This window comes from Bos indicus x Bos taurus, chromosome 19 (genome assembly GCF_003369695.1).
Source record: "Bos indicus x Bos taurus breed Angus x Brahman F1 hybrid chromosome 19, Bos_hybrid_MaternalHap_v2.0, whole genome shotgun sequence".
In the NCBI taxonomy this organism is placed as follows: Eukaryota; Metazoa; Chordata; class Mammalia; order Artiodactyla; family Bovidae; genus Bos; species Bos indicus x Bos taurus.
The window spans coordinates 36,192,460-36,217,977 of NC_040094.1; the positions used below are offsets into that span (position 1 = coordinate 36,192,460).

Consider the following 25,518-nt stretch of genomic DNA (forward strand, 5'->3'; position numbering starts at 1 on the left):
GAGGTGATGGGGGCGGAGGGGAGAAGAGCTGGGGAAAAGGGCCAGGGACCCCGTTCTTGACCCCAGGTCTCCACTGTAGGTCACCGTCACCTCAACGCACCTTCGGTAAAGGCACCGCCCCTGCTGGACTCAGCCCCGGGGCCCCTTCGCGGAAATAAAACCTCCCACACTGCCCGTTCCTCACTGTCCTGGTTTGGGTCGTGTCTCCCTGTGGTGACCACCCAGTTTCACGGCTCCTGCTGCCCCTGGGTTCCAAGCCTGGTCTCCGCGGATCTGAGATCACATGTGGACAGAGGTGGCGGGCTCTGCATGTGGCCAACACATGGGGCACTAGGGCTGTGCCAGCTTGCATCAATCTCACAAAACCCATTCCCTTCCGTGTCTCCTCGGGAAGGCATGAAGCAGTGTGCCTGTGTGTGCCCTGTACGTGTCTATGTGCAGCGCTGCCTCCACCAGTCAGGGGCGTGGGGTGGACAGAAGCTTCAGCCCAGGCATCAAGCTGCTTGGAGAGCCTGGGACCATGCCATGAGTTCACAGGCAGGAGTGTGCTCATTTAGACACCAACCTGCACTACTGTTCAGCATTTTTCTTTACATCAACTTTTCTTTCAGACCTACTTGGTAAATTTTATGGATTTTGACTGGTAACACTGTATCTGAGCATTCACAAATTTTTGATGTTACATATATTTTACGTGTGTGCGTAGTCGCTCAGTCATGTCCGACTCTGTGAGTCCGTGGACTGTAGCCCACCAGGCTCCTCTGTCCATGGGGATTCTCCAGGCAAGAATACTGGGGTGGGTAGCCTTTCCTTTCTCCAGGAGATCATTCCAACCCAGGGATCGAACCCAGGTCTCCTGCACTGCAGGCTGATTCTTTACCCTCTGAACCACTGGGGAAGCCCATATGTTTATACCAATATCTATATGATATATATATTCTCTGTATATTTATATATATTATACATATATTTTATATCAATATGAGCAACGAAACCTATATTTTAGTAGCATTTAAACCTGAGAATACAAAACTATTCTATGCAGCTACATAGATAAACACAAGATTATGCAAACCATTCATCCTGTATCTCCCCAAACTGCCTGGCACACTTACATGCACCAAAGGTTCACACACACATTCCTGGAGGTGCAGACAGGCAAGACACTCCCTCTTTCCCCATCCCGTTAACAAGCCCTGTCTGCTTCCCAGACTGGGCAGTTTCAGCTCTGGACCCTCCTGCCTCCCCACCTAGGTGTTGCAGGGCTGTTCCTGCCACAGCAGTGACGGGAAGGGCTGCCCCGCCCTCATCCTGGGGTGCAAACAGCCAATGTGTGTCTCTGTCCAAAGTTCCCTTTATAAGGCCACCAGGGCCCTCATGACCTCACTTGAACTTGATCATGTCTGTCAGCCTGCAAACAGTGTCGCGCTTAGAGGTTCTCAGGGTTGGACCTCAACCCTTGAGAATGGGGGATCGATACATCCTGCCCAAAACATGGTTCTTCCAGAGCCTGGCTCTGCTTCAGCTGTCTGAAGGCAGAGCTCTGACCTGCTGTTCAGGGGGCCCCCTGTGGCAATGGGGACGGCCTGGTGCAGCGTCTCCGGGCAGCCCTGCTGGATGCCGGCAGAGTCCTGGCACAGCTCTGAGCTGCACCAATGTGCTTGTGACATGAAAGTAGGCTTGTTCCAAAGGTGTGCAGACTCTCCTTCCCTCTGCAGCTCTCTGAACCCCGTCTGAAGCGGGGGGTAGGGGGGGAGTGGGAGCTGCTGAAAACACAGGGAAATGCATGCCTGACCTGACTATATAGCTTTCCACAGACAAAAATAATCTTTTGGTCATTTTTTCCACTGGTCTTTTGTGTAAGTTTACGTGGGGTTTTTTGGCATCCTCTCCCCCTTGCCTTTTTAAGACCGAGTTTCCTTGCTGGAAAGAAAATCTGAAACTTTAAGTACCATTTTATCCATGTTTTCTGTTTGATGGATCTGATTCCTGCTGCTTGCTGCAGCTCCAGCCCAGTTCCCGGGATACCAGTCCCCACTGGCCTCCCTGAGGCCACCCTGTCTCCCAGGCCCAGAGCTCAGCAAGCTCTTCTGAAAAGGTAGGGATGACAGAGTCCGCAGCGACTACTCAGCACTCACCCACTGTGGCCATACTTACTGTGGCTATAACCAGCAGGCCAGGATGAGGCAGTGGGTCAGCCTGGGCTCCAGGGATCCAGCTCTGACTGCCTGCCCCATTTCACTGTCTTTAGGTCCACCGTCTTTTTACTGAGATGTAACTGACAGGTAACACTGTGCAAGTTGATACATGACACATTTATACATTGGGATATGCTCTACATGGCGTCAGGAACACCTGGACCCCCGACCACAACCCTCCCAACCCCTGAGATAATCTCTCATGTGATACAGCGTCACAGCGTGTCAGTCTCACCCGAGAGTTCATGCCTTTAGCCAGCATCTCCCCCTTCCCCAATTCCAGCCCCAGGTGACCACCACTCTGCACTTTCTCTAAACACTGGTCTCTATGCTTACCCCTCTCTACATTTTTGAAAGAGCTATTTGCAGCACACACCTTTACTTGATGTCAGTTAACCCACAAACAGACTCACTTCATTTGGCTGCCCCGTCTTCGTGTTGCTGTCCTGAAGCCCATGATACATCAGTATTATTTTTGCTTTAGAAACTCAGTACCTTAACAGTGATTAAAAATAAGAAAAACGACACCATGTATATTTACCTTCAAGTCTAGAAATCATTTTGTGTGTGCAGACCCAGGTCTGTCAGAAGAGCTTCCTTCAGCACTTCTTGTGCGAGTCTGCAGGTGATGAGTTTATTCAGTTTGAAAGTCTCTTTCATTTCTGAGATTTCTTCTGGGTAGATTCTGGGAAGCCAGTTTCTTCCTTTGAGCACCTCAGAGACATTGCTCCACTCTCTCTGGTTCCGTTTCTGATGAGACAGCTGCTAGAATTCCCACTTTTGTTTCTTTGCAATGTGTGCCTATAAATTCTTCTGTTTTTTTAGCAGTTTGAAAATGTGTTCTGGAGTTTTCTGCTGTGGGCAGGTTTGTTACTTACCCTGCTTGGGGTTCTCTGAGAAAGCTTGCATCTGCATTTTTTTTGTTTTTCATTATACTGTCATCCCTTCAAACTGCTGGGTGCTGCCCCACACCGCAGGTACCCTGTTCTTTGGGGTTTTGCCCCATTCCTCTCTTTGGGTGGTCCCAGCGCCGCCTCCCTCGGCTGAGGCCCTTGTCACGCAGTGCCGTCATGTTTGTCAAGAGTGTCCTTCTTGTCACCATGATTGGGTCTCCTAGACGGTCCTTCCAAGCAGCTCCCCCCACTCCACTGAGGGCCCATCTGTTCCACACGGTTTCCGAGGGCCTTCAACAAATTAACCCTAATGACTCAGAATCTCCGCCTGACAGTTTCAACATTCAGGTCATCGGACTCTGGCTCTGCTGCTCTGTCTCTTGGCAGGAAGCTGTTTTTACTTGCTCTTTTGTGAGTCCTGTGCTTTTCTTACCGAACACCAGGTCTGTATACAACGCCAGAGACTGAGATATGAAGTTTCCATGCCTGGAACTGGCCAGCCTTTCTCTGCCCGGCCCTCAGTGAGGGGCCGAGTCGCTGCGTCACTGGCTGAGTTGGCTGGGTGGTTGTTCCTGTGTTCACCCTGGGGCCCCTGGCTTCACCCGCCCTCGGGGTCATGCTCTCGGGGGGAGCGGCTCCCCAGGTGCTGTGTGCCTTCCTGCCTCCCTCAACAGCGCACACTGTGTCACTCAGCGCTTCCTCCCATGGGGTCCTGTCTCAGCTGCTCACCACCCCACACCCGCCAGAGCAGGAGCCCTCCGCGTCCCGCCTGCTGGAGCCTCAGGGCCACACTGACCCCCAAGCTGACAACGTTCTGCAGACTGGTTTTGACTAGTTGCTACTTTAGTAACAGTGAACTAAATAAAGCGCGATGTTGGAAAAAATGTACAAGTGAACTTATTTACAAAACAGAAATAAGAGTCACGGATGTAGAAAAAAGGATAAACTAGGAGATTGGGACGGACATATACACACTCCTAGACAACTGATAACGACCTACTGTGAAGCACAGGGAACTCTACTCAATACTCTGCAGTGGCCTACATGGAAAGGTAATCTAAGGAGAGTGGGTATGTTTATGTATAACTGATTCACTTTGCTGTGCAGCAGAAACCAGCATGACACTGTAAATCAGCCATACTCCAATAAAACAGCGAATAAGAATTTAAACAACTATAAACACATGAGAAACCCCCATACTCATGGGCCCCCAATTTGGTGGCATTTCCAGGGTGTCCACGGTCTGAAGCAGAAGACAAGGTGCCACACCCCCACACCTCCTGTGTGAACCGGCAGCCCTGCTGACACGTTCGGGCGTTAAGTCCACCTGTCCACACTGGCAGCACATGGCTCCCAGTGAAAGCAGGACCTGCAGAAGCACAAGCGTGAGGCACCACCACTGAGCCTGAGGACGCATCAGGAGTCCAGCAGGAACCCCGGGGCACCAGGACAGGTGCCGCGAGCACACTGACCTCATCCCCCCGAGGGTCCATCCTCCGCCACAGGAAGAGCCGCTGCTTGGGCCAAGCACCTGACGTGGACACAGAACCTCCGTCCCGGGAGGGATGAGTGCCCTGCACACACAAGGGTGAGTGTGCGGCAGTGGACACGCACGGGCAGCGGGCATGGCGGCTCCAGCATCCACACACACCCTGTGACCAGGGACCGAGGGGCATCCCGAAAGACCGCAACAAAGGGAAGTCCTCCCTCCAAGCAGAACTCTGAGTACTGTACCTGGTTACCCACCTTGTCAGGAACCAGACTGGCCCCAAGTACTGACCTATGTGGACTCCTGGGGCAGCGCCAACAGCTCGCTGGACAGTTAAAGACTCAGAAGGAACAGGATTAGAAGGCCAGCGACAGAAGATGTGAGTGGGGACAGACCTCAGGTCAGGAACAGATTGTGCTCACCAAGAAGCCTGACCAAGGACGCTCACCAGGTGGACAAAGCCACCTGTTCTGGGTGCCGATGGCTCACTGCCCCCACGCCATTGCTCCAAGGGCCCACAGACAAAGGGGCCATCAAAATGGGGTAGCGGGGGCATACTGGAACAGGCTCCACGGCAGGCCCCGGGCCCAGCTCACCAGTCACTCCTGTGGGATGCCTGCCCAGCCCAGCCCCTAAACCAGCTCTGAAGCCTGGAGGTCACTTCCCGTATCACAGCAGCAGGTGGCCACCTGCTGGCTGGGCGACTACACGGGGGGGTCAGCATCTGTCTTTGTGGGATGGACCCATCTTCTGGACTCAGCTCCGCTTGCCCTGCCTGTCCACACTCCGCAGGTCACGATGCTCCACGAGTCCGACTGCTGAAGGCACAACTTCCAGGACAACTTAACACTTTTAACCAGACCATGGTCAGAGCACACAGGTCCCGGGATGGAGGGCAACAGCTGGGCAGGACTGGAACACTACAGCTTTGTACCAACAACCCCACTGTAGGTCTTCATTCCCGGCCTGGACGACGCTGGATTGAAGGTCTAAGACCCTGGGGGCAGTTTGGGGTCGGGGGGGCCTTTCTGCAGGGATACAGCAGTGGTCCTGGTTAACGTGGAGAGACTGTGGGTAAGGCACGGACGGCTACTCTGGAGGCCCAGGGACTTGCTGGCGCTTCCTGCTATTTCCATGTGAGGGAACTCAAGAAGACTGCACCTCAGGCATCTTGAAAGGGATGCTTCGGAAATGAAGGGTCCACGGGCTGGAGGGGCCAGAGCCCATGACAAGCGCAGAGTCAAACAGCACTCACCAGGCCAGGGACCTTCTCTGCTGACTCACACCTGCCACCTGCTCAACCGCAGGGTGGCCTTCCCCACATCCCAGGTCCTGTGCTCAAAGTCTCCAAGGATTCCTGCATTTAAAGCCCCTCAGGTGACATTAAATTCAAAATCTGATGGACCACAAGGCCCTGAGCCCCAGGCTCCTCAAGTCGCCATCATGGCCAGGATGAGGAGATGCAAACATGGGCTTCCTGGCCCAAAGCAGGTTGGGGCTGAACAAATAAAGGGGCTCAGGAGGGCCTCGGCCGCAGAAATGGGAGACCACCAGCTTTCAGAATAAAATGTAGCTTTATTACGACACATGAAAGACTACAAGCCATTAGGGAGGAGAGGAGCCTAACAGTCCCTCAGAACGGCAAGGAAAGGGACATGGAGACATCCCCATGATAAAATCCACAGCACAATCACTGGCATCTTGTTCTTATGATTTTGTTGTCAAAGTTATAGTAAATCAGTTACCTGAACTGTCAAAAGAATGGCAATTTGATACAATGGGAGCATCTACACTGAGCAAGCTACGACAGCACGAGTGTACACACTGCAGAAGGGCGAGTCCCAGGCGCGCTGGTGCAGGCAGGAGGGCCCCACTCCCCACCTCAGGACACCCCAGAGAGCGAGCCGCCGCCTCCCCGCGACGTGTCGACACAGCAGCCGACGTCTCAGAGACACAGTCACTTTGATACACGAGTGCAGGGGGAGGGGTCGCCCAGGAGTCCTCCGTGGTCCAGACGTCAATGCAAGTGGTTTTAAGAAACGGGAAACTGTTTCCAGCAGCTGCATTGGGAGCTGAGAGAAAGGACTCCCAAACGCAGCCTCTGTTCCTGACATCACGGCAGGACCTCGGCACAGCCGAAGCGTCACGCCCACCCCGCCTCCACCCCACGTGGCTCTAACAGTCAGGGGGCGATCTCGTCAGCAGACACAGAGCTAAGTGCTCAGAACAGCAGGCCCGAGGGAGTAAAGAGCATTAATCCGGATATAAAAATTCAAAAATAACATTTAGAAAAGAGAAACCTGGCTTCACTGTCTCCCCATCCAGGAGCTATGGACGTGAATGCAGGGCCCAGAAGGGGTGCAGGGAGGGACAGAGTGAGCCAACAGAAACCCAAAGCAGAACATCCACTCTGCCCCGACTTAACATGGAGGCCCCGGGCCCAGAGCTCCACAGTCACCTCCAGCCCAGGGCCTGGCCCGCGAGGCCTCTGTCCAGAGCCCTCAGAGCAGGCATAGTGCACGGGCCACGCAGGGTAGTTTCTGAGAACGGGCGCCCACCTGCATGTCTGATGATGCTCACGGCTGTTTCAAAATAAGCTTAACAACTTGTGTTCCTGAAATACAGAAACACAACTGAGTGACCCTGGCAGGCACTTGGGCCGTATCCGCCGGGTATGATGACCCGGCCTAGGAACCCCAGCCAGCACCTTCCACCCTGCACAGCAACCACGCCGCTCCTGGACCTAAGCAGCTGATGAGCTGGACCCAGTCCACTGCCCGTTGGCTGAGAACTATGTGCACACCTTTACAGAGTGAAAAAACTTAACACCCTGTAACATGGGAAAAGTATGTGATACTCATATTTCCACGCTCCTATAAAGTTCTCCAGAACACAGCTACATCTGTCTATGTGTCAGCTATGAAAGAAACCACAGGGCCCACAAGCCGGGAGCACCCACCACCTGGCCCTCTGCAGAAAGCCCGCGGACCTAGCTGCAGGGGGATGTGTTCCTCTCCAGGAAGTAGCCCTCACAGTTCAGGACAGATGGGCTTGTCCCCGTCTCCAGGTTGGACCCTCTCAGAATGGACAATCTAAGTCAGGGTGTGGATAGACGGGTGCATCTGCTCCTTCAGCCCGTCCCACTGGCTCTGTGCCGGCAGTCTTTCCTGCTGCAACAGAAACAAGCAGAATGGAAAGCAGAGACCCCCAGCGTAGAACGCAGCAACACCCCCCCAACCCTGCAAGGCCCCCCGACGCCATCCAACATGTCCACTGCCCAGCAGCGACTGGGAGAGCTCGTGGGCCAGGTGGCCAGGAAGGAGACACGGGAGAGAAGCAGTGAAACCACTAGACACACTTGAGTTAAAGACAGAGACTGTACCCTGCCCAGCCCGCTCCTCACCCGCGGCTCTGACACAGACATGGAGGTCCCTGGGGATGAGGGGTGGGGGCAACCAAAGCAGCACCAGTGAAGAAGCAAGACCCACTCTCCAGAATCAAGGGAAAACGATCTAAGGTTCAGTCTGAACTCGGTAATTCATTCACATCACTATCACTGCATTCATGAAATTCACGATCATGGAGAAGAGAGAAAGAGAGAGAATAAGAAAACACCTATTTCTAGAAAACGGGGAGGTCCTTCCGCATGCAGGACAACGCTGGCATCTGCAGGACAGACAAGCTGGAGGCCGCGCAGGGCTGTCAGCTCCGCAGGCTCCGGGCCCTGGATCCACGCTACGCACACTCAAGACCCCAAATTCACCAAGAAAGAGATCGCGAGGGCGCGATCTCGACCCGCTCTGGAGCCTCCAGCCTGAAGCCGCTGGAACTCCAAGGGGCATGGGAGACATGCAGGCACTGTCTCCTTTGCCCCCAAGCCCTGGGCCAACCTCCTGCCAAGCGTCTGCACAGCGTGGCCCCGGGCGTGCGGGGGCTCCCGCGGGGCTACTCGTACTCCAGGAACTGCTTGTGGTAGAACAGCAAGTACCTGTGGAGGAGAAGGCAAGCTCACCTCCCACCCGGGGTGGCCATGGGGCACCTGTCCCTGCAGAGCTGAGGCCCCCAGCCCATGCCCCAGCCTGAGACCGCTCTCCCTTGGCTGGGGGTCCCTCTCTGAAGGATGCCTGCCCCAGGTTCCACCCACCCAGCCCTCTCAGGGCCACCACAGAATCTCAAGGCTGCCCTGCTGCCTGGAACTCCAAGCCCAAATGCTGTCAGGGTCACAGCAGGTCATCTGGGGCAAGAGCCTCCCAGATGGGCACAGGGGGAGCTGCCGTCAGGGGACCTTGGCCCTACAGGACGCACCCCTCGCTGTCCAGCACGTCCGCGATGCTGGCCTTGGTGATGATGGCGTCATCACATTTGAACCACTGGTCCTTGTGCTGTCGGATGAAGCTGGTGTAGTGGCCGCTCTCCAGGGTCCCCTGGTGGTTGACCACCGCAAACAACGAGTACCTGAGGGGATGGCAGCAGGGACACGGAGATCACTCAACCCTGTCACCACCCGGGACCACAGTCCCCACAGCAGCAGCCCAAGAATGAACGCTGACAGGGAAGGGTAAGGGGACAGGCCGCCTGGGAGACACTGGAGCGGCTGCAGCCTCCCTTCGGCCACCAGTAGGAAGGACGGGAAAGGAGGACAGGGCCTAGTCAAGGTGCCGGGAAGGTCAGGCTCTTGCAAAAGGAGGCCAGCTTAGATGCAGGTGGGGGGAGGCCCTGCCCTGACAGAGGAGTGCAGCACTATAGGAAGCCAGCCAGTGACCAGAAGACACACAGCCTGGCCACCCCCTCCCCATGGCCACACACACACACACACACACACACACACACACACTCCCCCCCCCCCCCCCGCCCCGGGCAATGCAGGTGGGGCCTCCCTAAGGCCCAGGGCCAACTCTCACTCAAGACGCTGGCCCGCCCGCCAGGTGGAGCCACTCACTTGTTGTCATTGTTGAGACTGTCTGTCGGCTGCTGGTACTGTCCGTTCATCCTGCTCTCTTTGCTGTAAGGACAGCAGGCACTCAGCCTTGATCAAAATGTTAACTGATCACCCTCACCAGGGACTTGCGAGGCATGACTGTGTGGCTTCCACGTGTCTGGTTCTCCCAAAAACTCTGCCTCAGGCAGAGACGGCCCCAACTTACAGTGAGGAAACTGAGGCCCAGGCTGGCCAAGTGGACCATCCACACCAAGGCACAGAGCTGGAGTCAGCCAGGACCCACGGTTCCCCCAACCCATCCTGTCTCCCCACTCCACCCCTGGCCAGGGGGTCAGCCTCACTGGACCCTCCTGCGGCCTACATGGGCTCAGGTCTCTGCTGCTTCGACACCCCCCGGAGTCCTCCACCACAGCAGCCCTCGTCTGACACACTAGTAAGTGTCTGGGCATTTTGTGAAGGTAAATTTTAAGTGGTCCAGAAAACACAGACTTGAAAACAAAGCAAGTGACATCTGCAGCTGCAGAACCACCCTGCTGATTTGTATTCCACCCCAATGCCTGCGGCTGAAATGCTGCCTACGGGCAGATAGCCCAAGTCTGAGCCAGTGCTACGACAGCTAGTCGGGGGCCAGCCTCCCTCACACGGGGAGGGGTCAGGGGCTTCCATGACGTCAGGGCTCACTGGGGCCTCATCAGGGACCTGGCACCACCCCCGCCCGCCCGTGGACAGAGAACAAACCTGGAGGCCATGAAGGGGGTCATGTCCAGCTCCAGGGGGAAGGACACGTAGGTGGTGATCTTACGCCGGAGTTTGGCTGAGTGTTCAAACCGCTGCAGGAACGGAGGGATGGGGGAGATGGGTTAGGGCTCCTCCCACCGTGTCTCCGGGGCTTCTAACATGCCTTCCTGTGTTTTCTTAAGTGCCCTGCTTCTGCCCAGAGCCAGAGCTCAGAATCCACAGCACAAACCCCATGGGGCTTAGCCCCCCACCCCTGAAACAATGGGCCTGATGGCAGGTGTGGACGTGACACAGTGTCTGGCAGGAAAAACAGGGCCCACACCCCATGCCCTGTGCCCCCTGCCAGATAGGACGCTTCCCCACAAAACGGGACACTGGACCAGCAGCAAGGCAGGGCTGGGGTTCTGGGTTGTCTTACACCTTTAAAGGGTCACAAAGCGGAAGAGTAAGCAACAGAGACCATTAAGGAATGCCCAAGAAGAGCAAACACAGCAGCCCTGCTGCTATTCTTTCTCAGCTCGTCACTCAGGACTCACGCTTGTTACTAGCCCTTCACAGAAGGCATGCTGACCCCAGGATTAGACCTCAGTGCAAAGGGTCTTTGCTTTTAAGTAAATCAGAAAACTTGGGGTGAGGATGGAAGAATTTGGAGGGGAGGAGGAGTAAACTCCTACCCACCCCTACCCAGAGTAACTTGCCCTGTTTCAGTTAAAGTAACTCCTTTCTGATTCACAGCAAACCTCCTGACAGCAGACAGAACAGTCACTTACAGGAGGCACTGGCCTATGTGCTCCAGAGGCAAGGTGGGCACTGCACAGCCACCTCAGGCCCGGGGCGCGCTCAGGGGACTCACTTTGAGGTGGAAGCAGGCCACAATGGGCAGCTTCTTCATGGTGAGCTGCTTGGTGGACTCCTGGTAGCTATGGCAACCGCTGCATTTGATCTTGGCACTGCTTCCTAAGTGCTCTGGTCTGGTAAATCTGCAACATGTCAAAAACGTGTACTTTTAGTTAAAAAAGAAAATGAGAACACTAAGAAAAAAAAGAGAGAAAAGTTTTTTTTTATCACTTTCAGTGGGTTCATTTTGTTCCTAAACACATGCACAATTAAGGACGCTTTTTAAGGACGCTTATAACGTTACAATGAAAAACAAAAAAGCTACTTCTTCCTCTTCTCTATCATAAAGAATTCTCATCCTAAGTAATGATTTTCTAACTACTGTAAGACACAGCAGTCAAATTACTCCCTGAAAAGTGAAAACCAGCATTCACACAAAACTGTATGTGAGTGGTTACTAACTGCAGCTTTATTTGTAAGGGCCAAGAAAAACCTGGAAACAACACAGATGTCCTTCAGCAAATGAGTGGTTAATGCATGCACGCTGCAGAATACTACTGAGCACTTAAAAGGAAGCAACTGGTGATACACGCAACCTGGATAAACCTCCAGAGAATTAGGGTGAGTGGAAAAGTCAACCCTGAGAGATTACAATTCCACTGATACAACATTCTTAAAATGTGCCCCCTCAGCTCCTATGTGGGAACGTGGGGCCCGGGGAGGTCTGGCTTTCTCAGGATGCTCCCCAAGCAGCCACAAGAAGGGCCCCCCTGCCCATGAGGCGTGGCCACCTCACCTCCGCAGGCAGTCGGTGAGGGTCGTGGTTCCTGACACGTGGCTCTCCCCATTTACCACACTGCTCTCGCTTCCAGGGCTCAGCGGCCAGAAGGGTGTGGAAGAGCCAGGGAGGTCCAGGCTGATGTCCCAGAAGGGGTCGATGGTGGTGGAAACCCCACTAGGAGCAAGCAGGGGCACATGTGAGCAAGGATGGCTCTGTGAGCAGCAGAGCGACAAGGCCCCAGAATCCCTGGACGGGGGGGAGCACTTACTGGCACACCTGGCAGGTGACGTCAGACTGCAGCCCTCCTGTGAAAATCTGGTCTATGATACAGTTGCAGTGGTTGGGGTTGTTGGCCTTCTTTCCGTTATCGTCACCTGGGGAGACCACGGCTCTGTGACCCTGGGCCCCAAGGCAGCTTGCCATCAAGCCGCTGAGCCCAGGGACAGGGCTGGTCCCCTAGGGAAGGTTGCTGCAGGAGGACCTCGGTGGACCCGCAGTATGTTCCGTTTTCTCCCCTTGTTTCTCCCTAAGACCTTCCTGCCGTCTATCTGACACTAAATGTATCTCATGTCCAGTAACTGGTCCAGGAGCAGCCCTGTCCTCACCCCTGCTGGGCCCTCACTTTTGCAGCCCACACCCCTGCAGAGCCCACCCTGGAAGGTGCACCCCTGCAGAGCCCCTGGAAGGTGCACCCCCGCAGCCCCACCCTGGAAAGTGCACCCCAGCAGCCCACCCCTGCAGCCCCACCCTGGAAGGTGGACCCCCACAGCCCCACCCTGGAAGGTGCACCCCGCAGCCCCACCTTTGCAGTGCCGGTGCAGGACATCCAGGGCTGCGATGAGGAACTCGTGTGCGTCCTGCTGCTCGTAGCCTGCCAGGTGCCGGGCGTGAGTCCACACGAGGTGCAGCAGTTTGTATGGGATGTGGGGGGAACGGTGCCCCGAGTAGAACTGTGCAGAGAGAAGGAGCGGCAGCCTCGTCAGGAGCAACACAGAGCCCCTACGTGCACACCCGACAATGAGTGGGCAGGTGGCCATCTCCTCTCCTTCTTGTGCAAACTGTGTTTTTACTTGGAGTCTGCACATAAGTTTTCTCCATTCCCACCATCCGTTTTCTAGAAATACATCAAAGTGATGAACTGTGGCAAACTTTCATCGAAACAGAGGAGGGCATGGCAACCCACTCCAATACTCTCGCCTGGGAATTCCACTGGCACAGGAGCCTGGTGGGCTACAGTCCATGGGTCCGCAAAAAGTTGGACACAATGAAGCCAGTAACACTTTTACTTTGGTCAAATGTGAATAAAAAGGTTTTTTGAAACACAGGATCATACATATACACTAAAAGGTGACTTTTGTTGTGTGTAAATTGTACCCCCATAAACCGGAGCCTAAAGACCAACGTGACAAGATGAACTGACCACCACCAGTGCCTGAATGAGACCCCCACCAGACTGCTCCGGCCCAACGATACCACTCAGCTTGTTCACTCCTGTAACGCCAGCCACTGCTGGCAGGCTGCAGGAACATGGGCACTGGATGGGCCAGGGATCGGGAGACTTCTGAAAAGGGCCAGACGGTGAATAACTCCAGCACCGAAGTCAGGCAGGCTCCAGGCAGCCGGGGTGCACCAGGGAAATGAGAGGATGCAATCAAAGGCCTAGGGCCATCACCTGAAGACACCTGGGTCCTTGCAGGACCCTGTCCTGCATTCGGGCCCTGAGCCTGGAGGGTCAGCTTGCGAGCCCATCAGGGACAGAGACCTCTGGTGACACAGTCAGCAAGGCTGGCAACGAGACCCACCACCCTGTGGACAAATCGGCAGGTGACGGATGGGGGCTGAGGGGGGCAAGGGGGCCAGCGTCCGCTGCTCACACCCCGTCTATGGCAGCAGTGAGCCTGAAAATGACACCAAGTCTCTCGGCTGGAGACCCCCTTGGGAAGAACACGTGGTTTCACAACAGGGGCGTATACGAGATGTCCACCGCAGGGGAGGTGACAGAACCCCCCTCCGCCCCCTCCCAGCCCCGCACCTCCTGGAACAGGGAGGACATCTCGCAGACCAGGCAGGAGCTGGGGCTCTGCATCTCACAGCGGTGCCGGTCGGACAGGAAGAAGTCGCGCAGCAGGGGCGTGTGCGTGAGCGCCTGCACGATGCAGTTCATGAAGCACGTGTTCCCCAGGTTGATGAGGCCGCGCAGACCTGGCAGCGGAGGGCTGGGTCAGCCAGCATTAGGACCCCACCAGCCCACGGCCCCACTCATGTGAGAACGGAGCTTCTGTCCAAGGCTTGTGCTCCTCTTACAAGAAAAGGCCCCGAGGGGTGCTGATCCCCAGCATTTGGCCCCTAACTTCAGCATCAACCATTCTGGCAGAATTGCCTGAAGGCCTCCGGTAGCGAGGGAACAGGTCAGAGAGCAGTCTCCCCGACAAGCTGGCAGCCACACCGCGTCCCCTGCAGTCTCAGCAGGGCCAGGGAGACTGCTCACACTCACACCTGCTTCCTGAAGAGCCCCACCCGCGGGCTCTGCCCTGCTGGGCACACCCCTAAGGCCCCACCGGGCATGTGCCCACCCACCAATAGTGCAGTTGGACGTGATCTTCCGCCGCTTGGGGTTGTGTTTCAGCAACTCGAGCTCCCGTTTGGTCGGCTCCCATGTTGAAAACTTCTCCCCGACACCTAAGCAGGAGGGTGCCGTTAGCTACACTGTGTGTGTGAACCAGTGTGGTGGTGGCAGTTTATTAGGCTGTGTTTCAAAGATGGGGCAATGTGGGGTTCTTCTAAGACCCTGTTCCAGACACTTAAAGGAGTTTCCTTCAGGGAATGTGCCGTGAGTAAGCCACGTTCCCGGAGGAGAGGAGAACAGAACCTGTTCAGAGCGGTGTCAGCAGTCCAGAGACCAGCATCTCCTCAGCCTTAATCCCTGAGTAGAGGGACCAGGGCTGAACCCCTTGTGGCAGTCGCAGGCCCGTGAGGACCCAGGCAAAAGCACAGGTCCAGGAAACTGTGGGCTCCGCACCTGCCTCCCTGGGCGCCCCCCCGAACTTGCAGGAGGTAGCAGGCAGGTATGGGGGCTCCTCCCCCCTCCCCCTGACAGATGAGGGGCAGGGAATGTAGGCGAAGACACAACCAGGCTCACAGAGCTCCGGAAAACCAAACCTTGCATCTTCCAAGCTTTCCGCTGCTCCTCTTTGGCAATGATTTCTATGTCTTTGTCATAAATGTAGTCCTGACACAAAAAGCAGTAGATACCTCCGTACATGAGCTCGATGGCTGAAAGAGAAGAAACAAAACTAATTAAAGATGGAAAGGTAATGCTTCAAGACACAAACACACATGTAAGCTTTCTAGGTAGCATTTCTCTAACCAGAAAATCCCACTATTACCAAAGGCTGTGCCCCCACTTCAGACGTGTGTCCAAAGCAGGTGAGGCACGTGAATTCTCCCTGGAAGCTCCCTCAAGGGTTGAGCAATCTGAGGGAGAAAGAGGTGCCACGTCTGTACTCTACAAAGGACCCAACCCCTCGGTACCAGGACCCTCTGCCTTTCCTGTGAAACAAGGGAAACCTGCATTCTTATCAACCCACAGAGACTCCCAGGACCAGAGCTCTGTGACCCGGGCGCCCAGCAGCCCTCACTGTGCCAGGATGCAGGCAGCACAGCCGCCAAGCAAACAACCTGGACCTGTGCCCAGGGCTTCCCAACACACACACACACACACACACACACACACACACACACACACACTCTTCCGTAAAAATGTAAACCTGGCACATGCACACACACACACTCACTCTCTCCTGTGAACATGTAAACCTGGAGCACCTTAAGTGGACACACACACACACACACACACACACACACACTCTCTCTCTCTCTCTCTCTCCCCCATAAACATGTAAACCTGGAGCACCTGAGGCGCGTGCACGCGCACACACACTCTCACTCTCTCCCTCTTCCGTAAACGTGTAAACCTGAAGCACCTAAAGAGCACACACACACACACTCTTCAGTAAACCACGTTCTAACCCAGCAATGGCCAGAATCTTGCTCCTGTTCTGTGCTTTTGTCTCTTGAAGCAAACTTCCTAAAACTGGCTCATTCTGGCAAAAGTAGAGGCAGAGCTTATCAAGCAGGCTGATAACATGAACAAATACCACGTTTCTAAAGTGACTTTTGTAGACAACACTGGATTTCAGTAAGATTCTTCATAAAGTCTTTTAAGTGTAAAAGTGTTCCCACTTCTGCACAGCCCTCCTAACCACACAGACTCCCAGCCCACATGTGAGAGCCCTACATGGGTCTGGTCTGAGAGTCAGATTACACGACCCCTGTAACCACAGAGACTTGCAGCCCACATGTGAGACCCTACATGGTCTCATCTGAGAGTCAGATGGAATGAAGCACGAAGTTCTCTACCACACACCAGAGGATCCCACCCCCACCGTGACCATCAGCCCTTCTCTCCGGTCCCTCTGGGTGAGATCCTACTGCTGACTGCTGGCCCCACTGGGCGGCCACCCACCCACAGCCTGTGAAGCACCATCAGTGTCATCAGCTCTCTTTCGAAAAGGCCAGTTAACGCCTCGTCCTGGGCTGACCCCTCCCCTGCCTGGTTCAGGCTCTCAGCTAGAGATGAAGCATGACCTCTGGAAACGACTGAGTTCGGACGCCATCTCCACACAGGAAGACTGGGTCACAGGAAGCTGTGTTGTAGGAAAGGGTCTGTGGCCTGGACCTTGTGAAAGCGAGTTCCTTACAGGAATCCTCACCATTGTTTGACAGAAAACATAATCCTCAAGGAGAGAAAAACTTATTGACAGCAGTCAGAAAGTAAAGACTAGAGCAAAACTCAGCTTCATGTAACCCCACCTTGATGCCAGCACCTCCAGCCTCTCCGTGAACAAACAACAAGCCAACCCCTCACAGACAGTGCTGAACTCACCCGGTGCCCCCAACCCCATAATGATACCAATAACCTAAAGCTGCATGGAAGGCCTTTGCAGATTTCTGCCTAATCTAACACCTAACCATGCTTTTCAGAGGGAAAGACAAGTCTCCGATGTTCCATTGCAGGAAATGCACTCTTCAGAGAAAGTCGTCCTTTAGGGTCACACTCTACATGACCTCAGGCAAGCGGGGCAGTAACACTTGTGGGCTCAGTTTCTCTCCCCTCCCCACAGGAGTTCCAAGGAGAGCACAGACCACTTCAGATAAGGGCAGACTCCTGGGAGAGCGGAAGGTCAAAGTCAAAGAAGCGAGTTGGGAAGATGACCCCAAAGCCCCGGAGGTGTACATCAGGAGGGTCTTACCCAGGTTGTGCCTCTTGGACTTGGCGTGCTCATGAATGTGCTTCTTTGTGAAACAGCCGAAGAAGACACAGTGGAGGCAGGAGTGCAGCCGATTCAGGTGGAGGCCACACACATGACATACGCACGACTTCGCCTACAAGTCAGAAAAGAGAATTGGGAACCTGGGGTTCTCAGAGTCACGGGAGCAAGGTAATTCCAACAGGTACAGCTAGAGAGGAAGTGGAAGCCTAGGTTTTCTCTCAAGGTCTCCCCACCTAAAAGATCTTTTCCTTAATTTTGTCAATTGACCCAAAAGGCACATAGGTCACTTAGCTCAGACTGGCTCCTCGAAAGAGGACTGAGGCCAGTATCAACCACCAACCCGAAGCCACTCAGACCAAGCGTGTGAAACTTCAGGAGCAGAAAAGGTCCTTCTGCATCCGAGGGCCCCTCCACCCCCAGGGCACCGGTAACCAGCACGCCATTTCAAGTTTGATATTCCAGGTTCCGAGACCACAGCAAATCTATAACCAATCAAGATGGATATGAATCAAAGCAATACACAGAAACAAGAAAAAGAATGGTTTGTGGGTGAGAACTATACCACAGAAACCCAAAGTTTTATAACCTCAGCAATCACGAGCACCGTGGTAAACAATTCTCTTCCACCCAAGCCTCCCAAGTGCCTCTCCCCCCCCAGCAGGAAGCCCTGCTCCAGGGCAATTCCACAGGAGTGGGAGACTCAAGGGAAAGACTTCTGAAATGTTGCAATACAAGAAGTAGTAATTGTACCACCTATTTATTCTGCCAATGATCAATCTAAGGAATTAACTAATTCTAATTGTTCTCAGTAACACAAGGGAAGTTTTAAGTTATATAATGGTTACTTGGATGTGTAACAGTGAATGGTTCCCAGTAGCCTGGAAGTTTTCTTTTTATAAAAATACCCTTAGGAACAGACTCCTGGAATCTGTTTACTGCTACCTATGGCTACAGATGTAAAGAAAAGATTAAAAGGTGTTCCTTGTTTTTATCACTCTGGATACATTAAATGCATGACCATGGTTTTATTAAAAAAAAAAAAAAAAAACTCTTCTACGACCTTAATAAACAAAAAATCCAAGAAAAAACTCAAGAGCAGACTCAAAAAATTCAAGAAAAAACTCAAAACCAGCATGACTCTTAAAATATATCAGGTTAAGTACATAACTTTAACTCATTATTTCCCCTTAAAACACACAAAAGTTTTAAAAACAGATAAAAATTTAACTCCTGAATTTTAAATCCAAATCTGTGCCACCTGTTCTTTTGCAGCACCTCCCCAAAGAAAAATCTGCTGAAAGAAAAAAGGCATCAAGAATTTTAGCTACACAAACAGGGAACCACAAGAATTAAACACAGGCAGATGGGCTACAACAAGAAAGAAAGTGGTCACATCCTTAAACTATCAAGATCAGGGAAAGAAAGCCTGAGGTAACACAAACACAATTGACTAAGTCTTTTTCACACAAAAAAAGCCCATGCTCAGGACTCATTTTAAGGCCCTGATTCAGATTTTACAACTAGGGCTCCACTGGCAGGCAGTCCCAAGCACGAATCCAGTTTCCGTAAACACCAAGGATTTGCCATATACCCCAGAGTAAACTACTCTTGGATTAACTGGTGCTCTGCAAATAAAAACAAACACAAACCGCACCTCTTACAAGCCACTGACTCCAGCCAACGCTGATGGGCCTGAGAAGGAATGGGAGCTGCTTTTGGAATTACCCGAGGAAATTCTGGCCCGATTTGAGCATAAAAATGAGTAACAAAAGGAATGGATTATACACCCAACAACAAAAAATACCCAAGTCCACTCTGAAATTATACCAATACACACACTGCACAGTCTTTTCATTGTGTTACATAAATGTAACAATGTTTCTAACACCAGGATCCCAACAGGACTGCAACAGCTGTGGGCCATCAACATTTCACAATGGTTCATTCATTAGTGCACAGGTACCCACTCCCCTACCTCAGTACTGACCACCTCAATCAGTCCTTAATTCACATTTCGATCACCTTCCCCACTGTCAATTCGGAGAAGGCAATGGCACCCCACTCCAGTACTCTTGCCTGGAAAATCCCATGGATGGAGGAGCCTGGTAGGCTGCAGTCCATGGGGTCTCGAAGAGTTGGACATGACTGAGCGACTTCACTTTCACTTTTCACTTTCATGCATTGGAGAAGGAAATTGGCAACCCACTCCAGTGTTCTTGCCTGGAAAATCCCATGGACAGAGGAGCCTGGTGGGGTGCCGTCTATGGGGTCGCACAGAGTCCGACACGACTGAAGCAACTTAGTAGCAGCAGCAGCTAGGGACCATCGGGTTCTCCTAGGACCTCATGCAACCTGCCCGTCCCACTTCATTCCCTAGAACTTGGAACAGGTGATGAAAGTGACTGACAGGCCCACTGCCGCAGGAGCTGCCAAGGTTAAGATGAGGCAGGTCAGCTCAGTCCCTAGAAACCAAGTTCCCTTATGTGTACCTCACCTCTCAACATCTGCTGGACACCTGCCCCCTTAAGTATGGGTGCTCAAGACAGTAGAACCTTCGGGAAAGACACAGCACCACTCCAGATCTTGCCAGAGGACCAAACTCAGGTCTGATGGAGCCTCTGATTTGGCTGCCAACTTACAGGAAATAGAACAAAACATGAAACCTAAGCCTGCAGCCAGCAAATCCAGACCCAGGAATGATCCTGGCAAAGCCTGGAGCTCTTCAGCAGGTCCCTGTGGGAATGAGAGGGGCGAGGAGACCGAGACACAACACCCACACCGGGACAGCACCCAGGGAGGATGGGCTGGCTGGGGCGGCGCTCTGACCCTGCATCGGCCGCACAAAGCACGGACCTTCACAAACAGGGCTCAGGATTCCCCCCAAACCTGGAACCACAGCTGTGAACTCTGAGAACACATCAGACAAATCCAAGTTGAGACACATCCTACAAAATACCTGATTAATACTCCAATACTCCTCAAAGCCACTGCGGTCATTAAAAGCAAACAAAAGGCAAACCTGAAAAACCATCACAATCCAGAGGAGCTGAGGGCGGAAAACAGGGGAGAGGAAAAGACAAAAGGACTTCCCTGGCAGCCCAGCGATTAGGACTCCACTGCAGGAGGTGCTTGTGGGAACTACGATCCCACAGGCAGAGGCGACAGAGGAGCCTGAGGAGACATGGACTAAGTATCTCCTGAGACAGGACGAGAGAAAAACTAATCAGATCTGAATAAAGTATGATCTTTAGTTAATAATGATATATCAAGCTTGTGCATTAGTTGTAACACAATGTACCACAGAAATGTAAAAACTTCACCATCAGCAAGATGTTAGGGATTGATTCAGGACCTCTCTGTATTATCATTTTTTAAAAAATATTCGCCTACATTTTGGTTTTCCTAAATAGATAATCATATCTGTAAACAACAGGATGTTTGTTTCAGCCCCAACTCCCAATTCTTTGTTCTGATATATCGTCTAGAACTTCCATTGTCACTACTGTTATTTAGCTGCTAAGTCGTGTCCAACTCTGCAACCCCCTGGACTGGGGCCCACCAGGCTCCTCTGTCCATGGGATTTCCCAGGCAAGAATGAATACTGGAGTTGCCATTTCCTTCTCCATCTGTATTATTTCTGGTAACTTTTCTGTAAATCTAAAATCTGAATCTAAAACTACTGTTATTAATCTGCATAGAACTAAACACACACACACACAAATGAGCAAAAGTGGAAAACAGGAAAATCAGGAATAAAGCTGTGGTTGTAGCCACGTGGGCAAGTGATTTTAACAATGAGTTAGTCTTGCTAGATGTTACCATATGGATAAACCGCAAAGGTTCTCTATTTTTCACAACAGCAGGTTAATCTACATTACTTCACAAGGAACAATGTTTTCATTTTAGATCTTTTATTTGGAACCGTCTGTCTCCTCAGAGAAGGCACTGGCACCTCCCTCCAGTACTCTTGCCTGGAAACTCCCATGGCCGGAGGAGCCCGGTAGGCTGCAGTCCATGGGGTCGAGAAGAGTCGGACACAACTGAGCGACTTCACTTTCCCTTTTCACTTTCATGCATTGGAGAAGGAAATGGCAACCCACTCCAGTGTTCTTGCCTGGAGAATCCCAGGGACGGGGGAGCCTGGTGGGCTGCCTTCTATGGAGTCACACAGAGTCGGACACGACTGAATCGACTTAGCAGCAGCAGCCTGTCTCCTGCTCCCTGTGAGTGCTGCAATGCTCAGGTGTATTAACCTGAAAGAACTAATTCACCAATAAATAAAGCACAAGTTAATTCCTCAAAGCAAGAAGTTCTGAAAAAGAAAACCTTATACCTAAAAGAATGGACATATCCAAAAAATGAACTAAAAAAACTGAAGGGACAGGAGACAGCTGTCTGCAGCATTCTCACCATCATCCAAGTGCCTGGTCGAAAAAGACTAGTCACTGCAGTCAGTAACACTGGACGTTTAACAGCTAAGTCTACCATCTATCTACCAGACGCTGTAAGCTGTAAGCTCCAGGTATTCTGTCTAAGCCAGTGACAGCACAACTGTTACTTTCCAAAGATGATTTCTACTAAAAAGTTCAAACATAAGAGATTCATTCAGATCTCAGACTCTAGAATTGAAGCAACACTGATTAAAAGAGGTGACCAGTAAGAACCCTAGAGTAAACCTTTTTCTAAAATACACGGTAAAGTAACACTGACTCAAGATAAATAAGACCATTTTCCATCTGAAATGCCTCCCTCAACCAAAGGCTTGAACCATGCTTCTAAAATACTGACTACCCAGAAACAAAAAGACAATGTCTCCAGCCCCTTTTCTCAAAAAACCTCTCAGATATTTCCAACCCAAATGATTAGGAATCCTGTCAGCAAACGTTGTACTGAGAAGACTTCAAAAGCGGTTTGTCATCCTCCAGATTACTGCCCAAACTACACCAGAATCAGCAATGGCCCAAGAGTGCTGATGCTTCCTCACCTGTGGTGAAGTATTTCAGTAAAAACACTTACTATGACTACAAAAAGGTCTGTGTTTTTTTGAGGACAAGTTTCTGGAAAACTTCAGAATCACAGAAACAGTTCAAAAAGAGAGAAATGATTGCTTAAAAAACATTACCTGTCCCCCCCACCCCCAATGTCTATATGTTTAAATATAAAACAGACTGGGCTAACTCATAACCACCAGGGGAACTGAAAATCCCTGCTGTCCTCATTGCTGGCTTCCGTCTTCACATACAATTCCTCAAGCAGCAAGAACCACGCCAGAAAAGCAAAGCAGCACGGAGTCCTCAATTCTCAAATCTGATCGAGCCCACCAGGAGAAGCAGCAGAGTTTGGATACAGAAGTCATAACCCACCTCTACTTAAAGGATGGTTTGAACTCCTGTAGTTACACTATAGCTGAGACTTCACTGTAGCTTCTTTGAGCAACTTCAATGAAGTTTAACTTAGGTTGAAGTATTTTATAGGCAACTTTTCAGCGTTAAAACCAAACTACTAAGCCTGCACCTCTTCTGAGAAACCTTTGCAAATTACCAAACGTACATTACTGTTTCTCAAACCAAACTCCGCCTTGGCTGGGCCACCAGGATTCTAGAAGTGCACGGAGTCCCCAACATTCAGGGAATAATGGATGGAGGACACAAGGATTCACTGGCGGGATATGACCATAATGCAAGGCAGCACAACAGACTCGAGTTCTCAAAGAGGCTAATACCTCACTTCTTGTCTCTCTGCAGCTCAAGTTCTCACTATCGAGTAATACAGACGTGTGTCAACAATTTTCAAACTAAGCAATTAATATTAGAAGATTAATCCAAGTCACATGTAACAATAACAAAAAAAGTGAATCTTTCCTCAGGAAATTCGGCAAAGTTAACGAGGGGTTAAACGTGACTCCTTGAAGCGGTATTTAAAAATTACATATCTTAACCAACAACATAGAGCAGTAAGTAACAAGATTATCGCCTTTAGAACAGAATCAACCAAGTGATTTATTTTAAGGGCACACAACTCCATAAGCAAGAACCTCCTAGCACTCCCATCCTAGTAGAAGCCTGTTTTATCTCCGATTTCGGTTCATCCAAAGACCCAGTTCTTCCCAACACCCACACTGATAAAAAGAAAGAAAACTGGTGCTTAACATTCCCTACGTGCTCAGCAGATGTTAGTTTTACCATAAAAATATGTTATTCAAGGTGGACATTGCCTAACAGCGCCTGCCCTCGGGCTGCGAACTGCAAAATCGCCGTACACGAAACAACATACTTTCTTCAGGTAGGAAGAGGGAATAACGCCATTTTCTAATTTCCAAATAGCTAACAAGCCCAAAGGCAGGACACTGAGTACAGCTCCCTCGGGGAGGCGCCCGCGTCAGATAGGAAGCACGTCGGCCCCCTGTGCCGTCGGACAGGCCCCCTTTACACCGCTCCTGCGCAGCGACAGGTGAACCGCAAATCCCCTCATGCCAAGAGCGACGCGACTCGAAGCGCAGAGCCGGCGGCGCTCTGCATCCGCGCACACCTGGAGGGAGGGGCCGCATCCTGGAACGTCCCTACGGATCTGGGCCGGGGGCGCCCCGCGCTGAAATGGGGGGGGGGCGTGTTGTGGACCCTGCGTCCCGAGGGCGCCCGGCGTTGAAATGGGGGGGGAGGGCGGGCGTCCTTGTGGACTCTGAGCCCCGCGCTGAAATTGGGGGGTGGGGGGAGGGTGCGTCTTGTGGACCCTGCGTCCCGAGGGCGCCCGGCGTTGAAATGGGAGGGGGGGTGGGCCGGGCGTCCTTGTGGACTCTCAGCCCCGCGCTGAAATGGGGGGAGGGCGTCCTTGTGGACTCTGCGCCCAGAGCTGAAATGAGTAGCGCGCGTCTCTGCACACGCCAGGCGCGTGGCGGCTGTACTCGAGTCCCCGGGACCCTGCCCGACCGCCAGTCCCCGGCCCAGCGACCCCCCAAGTACCCGCCAGGACCGCGGAGAATTAGCACAGCGTAGGCGGCACAGGCCGCACCCTCCGCAGCTGCGTCCCCGCCCCGCCCCCACCGGAGGGTCCCCAGGACACGCCCCGAGCGGCGACGTCTGAGACCCTCCCCCTCCCACCCGGCAGCCCCGGGAAAGACCGCCCCCGACGCCCGCCCGCGCCCACCCCGCCCCCGCCGGGCGCAGGCGGCGGGGGAGGGGACGGCGGAGGCGCGACCCCCGCCTCGGAACCGCGCCGCCGGGGCGCACCTTCCGCTTGCGGGCCTCGGCTGAGCCGCTCCACACGAAGCACTGGTAGATGGCGCGCAGGTTCTGCTTCCAGTTGTCCACCTTGAAGCTGCCCAGGTGAGCGCAGCCCGGCGGCGTCACCACGAGCTCCGCGTCCATGGCCTCGCCGTCCGGCTCGGGCCGGGGCGCCGGCGGGGACGAGGACGACGCCAGCGCGGCGCGAGGCTGCAGGCGGCCCGGCTGACGGACGGGCCCGGGACAAAGCAGAGCAGAGCGACTGAGTGGCGGGCACCGCCCGCGAGGCGTTTGCGGGTCGCCGAGGCCGGGGCGGCGCTACGTCATCGCGGCCGGCGCGCGTGCGCTAGGCGCGCCCCTCCCCCACGGGCTGGCCCGGCGGGGTGGGGCTGCGGAGGCCCCGCCCCGTCCCCCAGCCATTGGTCGGCGGAGGAGACTTCTGACGGGAATTGGTGACTTCCCGCCGTCCGAGGAGGGGCGCGGGCGCAGGGGAGACGGGGCTGGTTTGCGCCAGCTGGACTGCCGCAGGGACTGGCGGGCAGGGGAGGGCGGGTGTTGGGCGGGGCCCGGTAGCGGTCCGCTGAGCCGGATCCGGGGAGTTCGTACTGGAGCGCCATATAGTCAGGGCTTCCGGTTAGGAAGCAGAGCATCACACACAAGCGGACTCGGTCCGGTACGGCCCACGCGTCGCCATCCCGCCGGGCAGCACGTTCGCAGCCCGGGGATCGCGAGTCCCGCGACCTCCGAGCGATCCTGTCCACCTGCGGGCCGGCCCCGCTGGTATGGGAGTTCCGTGAGGGCAGGTGCGGGTTTCTTGGGGCCGGTCAAATGGCGCTCCGCGCCGGCCCGCATCCCGAGAGAAAAGACAGAAATAAAAGATGCTGTCTGGCAGCTAGAACTCGGGGCCCGGCGGCATGGGCCACCTGCCCGCCTCCTGCTCGGCGTCCTTTCTTCCAGCCTGTTGGACATTACGACACGCCCCCCCCCCCCCCCGACCTCCGACGCCGCAATCCTTCATCTCCTTTTACCCAAAGAACTTACTTTTTAAAAAAATTAACTATTTTCCTCAGTAGCACGAAAACTCCATGAT

The 25,518-nt window shown here is 53.4% G+C and overlaps 2 protein-coding genes across 2 annotated transcripts in view; one reads left to right on the forward strand and one right to left on the reverse strand.

Moving 5' to 3' along the window:
- Positions 1-7,165, forward strand: part of TNFRSF13B (TNF receptor superfamily member 13B) — a 29,796-nt gene extending 22,631 nt beyond the window's left edge. The window contains exon 6 of the mRNA XM_027519811.1: positions 80-7,165. The gene's annotated coding sequence lies outside the window, so the exon portion shown is untranslated. The remainder of the gene's footprint in view (positions 1-79) is intronic.
- USP22 (ubiquitin specific peptidase 22) lies at positions 6,136-24,766 on the reverse strand. Its single transcript, XM_027519810.1, has 13 exons — positions 24,435-24,766; positions 17,188-17,320; positions 15,035-15,148; positions 14,453-14,554; positions 13,908-14,077; positions 12,678-12,825; positions 12,144-12,249; positions 11,891-12,049; positions 11,111-11,237; positions 10,258-10,349; positions 9,520-9,582; positions 8,886-9,035; positions 6,136-8,568 (listed from the first exon to the last, which is right to left on the reverse strand). The coding sequence occupies exons 1-13, from the start codon at positions 24,570-24,572 to the stop codon at positions 8,526-8,528; spliced, it is 1,545 nt and encodes a 514-aa protein (XP_027375611.1). The 5' UTR covers positions 24,573-24,766; the 3' UTR covers positions 6,136-8,525.
- Positions 24,767-25,518: the final 752 nt, after the last annotated feature.